General features: G+C 48.5%; 1 protein-coding gene across 1 annotated transcript in view; it reads right to left on the reverse strand.

Moving 5' to 3' along the window:
• The window catches only part of CDH23 (cadherin-related 23), a 523,436-nt gene extending 514,003 nt beyond the window's left edge, over window positions 1-9,433 (reverse strand). The window contains exons 1-2 of the mRNA XM_006889037.1: window positions 9,412-9,433; window positions 9,180-9,257 (exon numbers count right to left, since the gene is read on the reverse strand). Of these exons, the coding sequence (XP_006889099.1) occupies window positions 9,180-9,257; window positions 9,412-9,433 (100 nt within the window). The remainder of the gene's footprint in view (window positions 1-9,179; window positions 9,258-9,411) is intronic.
• Window positions 9,434-9,789: the final 356 nt, after the last annotated feature.

The following is a 9,789-nucleotide window of genomic DNA, read 5'->3' on the forward strand; positions in this document are numbered from 1 at the left end:
AAGGAGAGACAATCTCCTCCTGTACCAGTCAGATCTGATTTGACGGTACACGCACACAAAAATTTTTTAAAAAAAAAGAAAAGAAAAAGAAAACAAAAATCCTCACCACTAGGCTATCAAGCAAGATCATGATAGACAAAAGACTGAAGCTATAATGATTTCCTTTTACTTGAATCCACAATCAACATCCATGGTAGTAGCAAACAGGAAATAAAAAGAGGTGTTGTTGTGATGTGCCAAAAAAATCAACCATAACTCACAGTAACCCTATAAACAATAGCTCTGAACTCTGCCCTATCTTGAGACAATCTCACTGTCTCTGTCACACCTGCCCCCATTGCTACAGTCACTGTGTCAATGCATATTATCTAGGGTCTTCCTCTATTGCTCTTTCCCTCCAATCTTCCAAGTATGATGTTCTTTTCCAAAGATTGGTTCCTCTTGGCAACATGCCCAAAGTATGTGAGATGGAGTTTCAAAATTCTTGACCCCCAAGGAGTAACCTGGTTCCCTCTCTCCAGAAGAGACCTGTTTGTTCTCTTGGAAGTCCATGGTTTGTTCAATATTCTTCTCCTGCACATATCTCAAAGGCATAAATTCTTCTGTCATCCTTAGTCATTGTCTAGCTCTCTGATGCACAGCAAGTAAGTGAGAAACCATGGCCTAAATCAGGCACACCTTAGTCTCTAAACTGACATCATTGCTCCTTAGCACTCTGGAGTGGTCTCTGACAGCAGACTTTCCCAGACAGCAACTAACTAGTCTTTTGATTTCCTGACTACTGGTGCTGACTGTGGAGCAAGATAAAATTGTTAACAACCTCAATCTCTTCTCCATCTATCACGATGCTGCCAATTTGTCCAGTGGCCAGAATCTTTGTTTTCTTGATGTTGAGATGCAATCTATGTTGAAGAACACAGTCCTTGACTTTTGGCAGCAAGCGTTCAAGTCCTCCTCAGTTTCAGTGAGCAAGGCCGTGTCATCTACATAACACAGATTGTTGGAGACTCTTCCTCGAATCCTGAAGCCATATTTCTCATAAAGTCCAGTCTCCCAAATGATCTGTTCTGCATACAGATTGAAAAAGCATGGAGAAAGGACACATTCCTTTCTTGATTTTGAACCATGTGATATTTCCTCGTTCTATTCTTCAACTGCTTCCTGGCCTAAGTATAGGTTTCACATGAGCACAATCAACTGTTCTGGGATTCCCATTTTGTTATGATCCATACAGTCAAATGCCTTTGCATAGTCAATAAAACACAAATAGACACTATTCTGGTACTTTCTGCTTTCAGCCAAGACCCATCTGACCTTAGCAATAATTACATTGGGCAAATCACTGTTAAGAACCTTTTTAAAGTGCTAAAGATCAAGGATGTCAATTTAAAGACTAAGATGCAGCTGGCACAAGTCATGGCATTTTCAATTGCTTTTTACGCATGTTAAAGTTGAGAACCAAGCAAGAAAGATCGAAGAATAACTAATGCCTTTGAATTGTGAACTCAGCAAAGAGAACAGAACACATCATGACTGTCAAAAGAACAAACAAGTCTGATCGGAGGAGATGCAACCAGGGTAGGGTGCTCCTCAGAGACAGGGATGGTGAGACTTCATTTCACAAACTCTGGACATATTGTCAGCAGGGGGCAGTCCTGGGGAAAGGATATCTGTGTGAGGATGTAATTTGGGTCCTGGACTTTTGTAAGGTGCACTCCACCCTATTGTCACCTCATTAGCATACAGAGATTAGGATTTACAACATAGCCACGATTTTCCTAAACTCTTCATGATGCAAAGGGAAGGGACACAGCATGGACACAGGGGTGAGAGGCAGCGCCAGGCGCTGATGGCCGGGTAGTGGTGTTTGTACAAAGTGGTGTAGACAAACTGGGGATACAGTGGACCCTGGAATGCTGTAATACGGCATTTTCACTACATGCCATAGGCACTGAGAGACATCAGCTCTCTCTAAGGTATTTAGAGTCGGTGTATCGGGAATGACTTGGTGCCAGCTGTGAAGGACACTGCCCCTCCCCCAGGAGCTTATGTGTGAGGTGCAGGGTGGTCATCCAAAGCAGATGGACTTGATGCCCCTCAGGACCCCTCTCAGAGCTTCTTGGCCCACCTGGTAGCTCCAAACCCGGCCTCATGGTGCGTGACTATAGCCTTCCCTGGGACCAGCCACGTTCTGTATACACCAAAGATCCTCGGCAAATATGCCACACACAAGCCCAGTGAGCATCTGGGGTGATAAAACACGACCTCTGCCACAGTGTGGCTTTGTCATTCGTGAGGCACACGCACGCACAGCGTCTGTGCCATCTGGGTGAAATGCTCCCCCGGGCTCACTCGTTGGGCAGTCACCTCCAGCATGACAAACGTCCTTTCTGACATACCCTTGAGAGGGGGAAACCTGGCCAAAGATGTAAAGAGGGATGAGGAGACCCCAGCACCTGCCTTGAAAGATTCCCCAATGCAGCTTTGCATACCAGGCACTCACTCTTCCCTCAGGCACAGGCTCAAGTCAGGTATGGGGCGGATCTGGGGACACAAGGACAGCCCACACCACCTGCAACAGTCACAACCCGATGAAGGAGCCAGACAAGCCACCAGGCAACAACAGCACCATGCTCAGGACTGATTGAGAGGATAAACGAGGCAGAAGACAGAGCAGAGCAGCACTACGGACGCCTGCCTGCCCGGAGAGACTCAGGGGAGCTACACTCCAGGGGTGGCATCTCACCCAATGAGAGCGATCCACGGAGGCCACAGGACCTGCTAACAGCATGAGGTCGGACACGGCTTTTACGCATCCAGAACTACAAGCAGACCGCTGTGTCTGAAGAGGGCTGAGCAGGGTGAGATGCACAGCAGATGAGGTCCGAGAGAAAGCAGGGGCAGACTCAGCTCATATACTTGGTCCATGTTGCTAGGAGAGGCTACTCCTCAGAAAGGGACATCGTGCTTGGAAAGATGGAGGGTCAGCGAAAGAGAGACGACCCTCAAGGAGATAGGCTGACACAGCGGCTGCAGCAATGGGATCAAGTGCAGCAGAGATAATAAAAGATGGTGCAGGATAAGACAGGGCTCAGATCTGCTGTCCGTAGGGTTGCTATGAGTCATACTCAACTAGTCGGTACTAACAACAACAACTTATGCCACTGGGAGGTCTGGTGGAGTGGCCCGTAGGGAGCTATGCTGCCAGCCCAAAGGCCATGCCTCTTGGGCAGTTCAAATCAACCAGCAGTTTCTCAGGAGAAAGATAGGCAGCTTCCTGTCATGTAATTTACAGCCTCTGAATCCCAAGGGTAAGACAGCTAGGAGTTGTCTCTGACTTGACAACAGCGAGGGTTTTTATTTTGTGTTTGTGCCACTGAAGAACACCAGCTTTTTTTTTTCTCCCCCAAGTGAAGGAGACAAAGTTGAACCAACCTCATGAACACACTCTGTCTTGGGCTGGAAGGGATTGCTGTGGCTGCAAGGATGGAAAAGATTGGAGCAAGAGCAAGGGCAGATGTGGGAAACATCATTAGAAGCTTCTGGAAAGATTTAGACTTAAACCATGGTTGAGTCCAAGAGGTGGAAAGAGGGGGGCATTCTGGAAACACTCTGAAGAGAGAGCTGGCATTTCTAACAGGCTGGAGGTGAGGAGAGGGAGGAAGGGAAAAGTCAAGGTTGCCTTCTAGCTTTTGGCCTGAGCACCTGGAAGAAGGGAGCTGCAGTATAATCAATGCCACTGAACTGTTCATGTAGAAACTGTGGGGTTGCTGTGTATGTTTTCAACAATAAAATAAAGAAAGAAAGAGACACCATGGGGCCTTCTCATGACTAGGAGACATGAGGGAGCCAGCAAAGGAAGCTGGCAAGGGGCAGCAGGAGAGGCAAGAAGGACCAGGACAGGGGCTTGTCCTGAGATCCCAGCGGAGACTCCTTCAAAGAGGAGAAGATTAGTCACCAGAAGGCCATGACGTATGGATTCAGCAACAGGATTGTGGTGGTTGTTAGGTGCTCCCGAGTTGACGGTGACTCACAGTAATCCTCTGAGCAGCAGCCTGAAGCCCTGCCCTGTCGTGGACCATCCTCACATCCACCACACTCAAGCCCATTGCTGCCGTCACTGTGTCGAGTCACTTCACTAAGGGTCCTAATCTCTTGCCAGTGCACTCAACTCTTCCAAGCATCCAAGCACAGTGGATGTCTTTTTTCCAAATCCTGGTGCTTCCTGACAACATGGCAAAAGCAGCAAGGTGAAGCTTCCCCAGCCTTGCCTTTAAGGAGCACCTTGATTGCACTTCCTCCAAGATAGATTTGTTTGTTCTTTTAGCACGGAGGTCACGGTCATCAGGACATGAGTGTCTGGAGTGGATTCAGGAGATGAGCGGAGGGCGGCACGCTGCAGGAATGTCCCTCATCCTAATGGCACCTGTGTCCACTCACTGCTAATAGCCAGGACCAAGGGCCGGCGACGTTAACCATCCGAGCAGGGACTGAACCACTGTTCTGTTCTTGTTCTGCTCCACCCAGGCCAGGTTCAGCTGCCAAAGGCTGATGTTCCCAACTGGAACAAGACGCAGAAGGGTGGGGTGGGGTAATGGCCTAAGGAAGTCGGCGATGTTAACACAACCGTCCAGGGAACGCACAGCTACTTAATGACTTCATTTTGCTTCTGTCTTCTCCAGCTGGGAGATTGGTCTTCAAAGAGAACATTGTGCAGGGAGAATTAGCCCGTGATGGCTAAGGAGATAGCCACAGAACATAAAGCCTCTGCAGGTGATTTCAGATGGCTCTGCTGTGCCCATCCACTCCAGACCGGCCACCGGCCCACGGCCAGGGATGGAGGCAAAGGCTCAAACAGTGAAGAAGCTCAGAAGACCTAGGGGGCATGAAGGTCTCAGGAGAGTGTCGTCATAGAAACAACACTCGGAGAGAACCTGTAGCCAAATTCCTCTACTTTACATACAAAATTCTTAAAGTAAATTAATACACAAAAACACTTAGTACATGCCCTCGGGTACCCCATAAATATTGTAAAAATAATAATGCATATGATACATCATATAAATAGAATAATGCTGTTATTATTAATAGCAGCATTAGTATTGGTATGCAGGCTCTCGCAGTCAGAATTAGACCCAGTAGGTAGGAAGGCGCTCCAGTGAGGCAGGTTTCATATTAATGTTACAGAAAGGTTTTATGCCAGAAACTGTCCCTTTGTGTCACTTCTGCAGTGAGCTGTCTTGCAATGCATGAGCTTTCCACCACCAGAAGTATCGCAGCAAAGGCCCTGGAGGCCACTCCCATGACCTCCTCTGGTGAGCTGACCGCTCTCACACGGGCTTGGGCTCTGCCCCTGGCCAGGCAATGGGCCCACCTCACCTGTGAGCATGTCTGCCCTGTGCCACCCCAAGCCCTCAAAACTCAAACTCATTGCATAGAGTTAATCCCAACTCACAGCAAATTGACATTTGGTTTCCAAGGCTATAAATGACAGAACACTCAGCTTATGAGGTGAATATACCATGCCTATTCTGCTGAAATCCAGAGAGCAAAGGATTAGTGATAGGAAAGCCTCAAGTGAAATATCCAGGACATCCTGCACCTCAGGGCAGACAGCATTCCAGGCCTCGGGACATCCCACACCCAAGCCTGCTGGTCAGGGCTGACCCCGAGCTTTCCCATGCATGGGACAGGACCACACATGGGGAACTGCACTAGGCAGAGGTCACCAGGCCTGTGTCATCCAAGGGCTAGACTTTCCCAATCAAAACCCTCTGGGCTCACTTTCCAACCTCCTCTCATTGGTGAAATGTGGAGGTGGAGGCCCAGAGTGGGAAGCGCTGTGCCCAAGGTCACGCAACAAAGAAGAGAAATGGAGCTCTTGATTTTCAGGCCTGTCTTTGCTGTCTCATCCAGATACGAAAGGAAGAAAGAGGCTGGGCCAGCCAGGTCCACGCACCCCCATACACACACTGCAAGGGATGAACAGAGCTGTCTTTCTGCTCACTAAACTCTCTTTCACTCCTACAGCCCCCTGGAGCCAAGGATCGATTCCCATCACACCAGAGAGACACTCCCGCTGTGACTGCCAAGTGCAGCCTTAACGAGCTGGAATTCTGGGAGCTGCTCCCAGAGGCTAATCAATAACGCCTCGTGTTTGTAAAAGATGATCAAGGTGGGCACCAAAGGTGTGGAATGGTGTCTGATGGAGGCATGTAAGGGTCAGTGCCTGTCACCACATCACTGGCCAAGCAACACCCAATCCAACCCACCACACCTTCTCTCTCTGTCACCCTCTGCACAACAGCCCCTGGCAACCTCTGTCCCGGGTGAAGGGAGCAAGGAAGGGTCTTGACAGTGCCAGGGCTGCCGACCCACAAGGGGCTTTCGTCTCCTCAGTCAGCAGCCCAGGTCCATCAGCAACTGGTTACACAATTACCTCATTACAGCCACGGCTCCTCAAATACATACCCCAAAGACTTCAATGGGAGAACAGAGTTAAAGTGGTATTAAGGATTGAGTTGTATCTCTCTAAAAAACTACGTGTTGTAATTCTGACCCCTCTATTTGAAGTGATCCCATCTGAGAATAAGATTTTATTGTTGTTGTTGCTGTCGTGTTAGTTGGATTATATCAATGTAGGATGTGTCCTATTTCCAACCATTTCTAACTTATAAGAAGAGCAGACTGGAGCCAAGGACGCACTGAAAAGGAAAGACACATGCTGTGTGAGGATCCACCGAATGTCGGAGCTACAGAAGCCAACCGAGGAGCAGTTCCTCCCTAGAACCAACGGACAGTGTTCCTCCGAGCCAGTGTCCAGAAACCAAACTCTAGTGGCCTAGGGGTAAGGAAGTGCACTGCCAACATGAAGGCACATGGTTCGAATCCAGCTGCTCCATGGAAAAAAGACGGGCAATCTCCTCACATGCAATTTACTGCCTCTGAAAACACACTGGACAGTCAGCCATGGGTCGGTTCCAACTCGACAGTACATAACAACAGTCTCCTAAAAAGTGAGAAAAATAAACCACCCAACTGTAGTATTTTTGGTACAGGAGCACTAAGATACTAAGACAAATGAGCATAGAATGGTGTGTGAAGCCACAGAAAGGACTGCTGGGACTTGGCTCTGGTGTCACCACCCCACAGCCTTTCCGGCTGCCCCAACTCAGCCCCATCTCCACCAAGAGAGGACCTTCTGCCTTCAGTCCCCATTAGAACTTCTGCAGAAACCTAGCTCAGTCCCTACTAGTAGGACAATGACTTGTTTATCTAACTACTCAGTGGGGCCCATACCCAGGCCTGGCAGGGGGCACATCACAGGCATCTGATGTAGTGATGAGGGCGCCAGAAGCAGACCCTGATGGTGACAAGTGCTAATCACAGCTCTTTCAATTACCTGCATCCAGGTGCTGGGCGTTGACCCTGTGCAGGGTCCATGCCAGCCCCGTGCCATGTTCAGAGACGGGGCGGAAGGAAGACAGCGCAGAGATGAACCCCATTGAAAGAGTCCAGCCCAGCTGTAAATTCAGGAGCCCCCAAACATCTCTCAGTCCAGTGCTGACTGAGGAGACAGCACTGTAGGCTTCTTAAGGGCTTGTAAGGACCCTTTCCTCCCCGAGAAGTGTACGCTAAGTCTCTCCCCTTCATTTTTATTTTTATATTGATTTGCAGAGAAGATTCGTATACATCATGTATCATTCATGTACATTGTGTTTCTGTGTTTCACACATTCCTACACTTGGAAAGACATTTCAGAAGAAGGTGCCTTCTTCCTGGATTGCTTCTCACACACCCAGCTATCCTAGCTCCTGGTCATGAAATCCAGTCTTAACCATGTGCATCAAAGGACTGCCACTTTCCACCGAGCTACACCCTCAATACAGTCCCTAGAAATAAAGCTCTACTGTGTCACATGGACAAGCCTCACGGGCTGCAGAACATACAAGGACTCATCTGCACAAAACCATCCACTATCAAGAGTGAAAGGAGAGACCTCTCCTTGTGCTGTTTGCACTGTCCCCAGGAAAGCAAGAGAGCTTAGGGGGCCCCTGCCTCTGAGGAGATGCATCTATATCCACATTTGGTTTTGTATCAAAGAGCATGCTAAACATTGCACTTAAAATGCCAATGAATCAAGAAAGGTCGATCCCCTTGTGCAGGGGCCTGTCATGATTCAGGCCCAGCTCAACGGCAATGACAACAGTTAGTTATATATCATAGGACTCTAACCCATCTCTAAGTCATCCTCCCATTCTCAAGTTCAAGCGGTGCTCCACAAAGATGCACCATGCTAACACCATATGGATGAAGGAATGTGGGAAACACAGTGTACATGAAGGAAGCACAATGCATACAAATTCTGTATGCAAACAATATAAGTTTAAAAAGAAAATGATGTACCATGCTGATGCCCTGTCGTACAGTGGTTATGGCACACAGATACTGCCATTATACTCAGAGAGGAGGTGCCTGCAGACCGAGTCATGAAGTACCCAGGAGTCTACCTGAAAGGACTTCAGTGAGCACTGGAAGATGGAGGACTGAGGACTGGCTGAGGGGGGAGGCTTTTGGGGGTGCCATTATTTGTGTGCTTCTCCCTCCCATCAGCAAGATGGGTTTGCTCAATTAAAACACCATTTTCTGATAATCTCCTGGGTAGGGCCATGGGGCTACGCAGCACACATCCCTCAATGTAGGCAGAGGGGACAGGTCACAGGAGAGGCTGAGGAGGACAGAGCTGGGCGATACAGGGGTAGGGAGATCAGGCTGCTTGTCATCGTCTCTTAAACAGATCGTTCTTTTGCTAGTGGTTAAACCGAATCCGTTCAAGGCAGACAACTTAGTAATCACAGAAAAGCACAAAAGGACTCAAAAGAAGCACAGCAACAACTGCCATCTTCAAATATCCGCACGGGTTTCATGGGGAAGCACAATCTGCGCTCAATTTGATCAACTTCTTGACATGCAGAACTCCCCTCTAAAGGGATGGGCTTCCACAGGAAGTACTGAGTACCCTGTGCCTAGAGGCACTCAAGCAGAGGCTGGATGAACACCTGGCAGGGATTTCAAGAGCGATACTCCAGCACAGTCTCAGCTTCTAAGGTCCAGCTTCCTGTTGGGAGGGGAGTTCACTCAATCTGACCCCATAACCAGCAGCCTTGGTGTCAACTCACCCACAGGCGTGTCCTCGCTGATCAGCAGGTAGGTGTCAAAGAAGTGGTTGGTGAAGAAGGGCAGCCGGTTCACCTGGCCTGGAAGTCAGAAGATGGAGAGTGTCAGCCATGCAATCCCAGGACATCGTCATGATTCCATAAGGTGTTTCAGGGGCACTGAGTCCAGTACCACCGTACCACCAACTTCCCAGAACCCTAAAAGGTCACCATCCTACTTGTTTCTGTTTTGTACCGTCAATTTGGAGCCAACCCATAGCTGACCATCCAGTGGCTTTTCAGAGGCAGTTAACGGCATGAGAGTAGACTGCTCATCTTTTCCCCACAGAGCAGCTGGTGGATATGAACTACGTACCTTGTCCTACTTAGAGGAAAACAAAAAATATCCAGCAGGTAGGCAGCTGTCAAATCACCAGATGAGCTTATCTGTGCTATACAGTAAATACAACAGTCACCAAGCAATGTGTGGCTTGGGTACACTTGAAATGTGCTGGTGCACACTGAGATGTGCTGTGGATGTAAAACACACCAGGGTTTTAAAGACTTCCTACAAGAAATATGGCTGCAAAGCATTTCACTTAACAAGCCACAATCAGTACAACTACAATGGAAA

Source organism: Elephantulus edwardii, unplaced genomic scaffold (genome assembly GCF_000299155.1).
Source record: "Elephantulus edwardii isolate Elephantulus edwardi_28Jun2011 unplaced genomic scaffold, EleEdw1.0 scaffold00074, whole genome shotgun sequence".
Classification (NCBI taxonomy): Eukaryota; Metazoa; Chordata; class Mammalia; order Macroscelidea; family Macroscelididae; genus Elephantulus; species Elephantulus edwardii.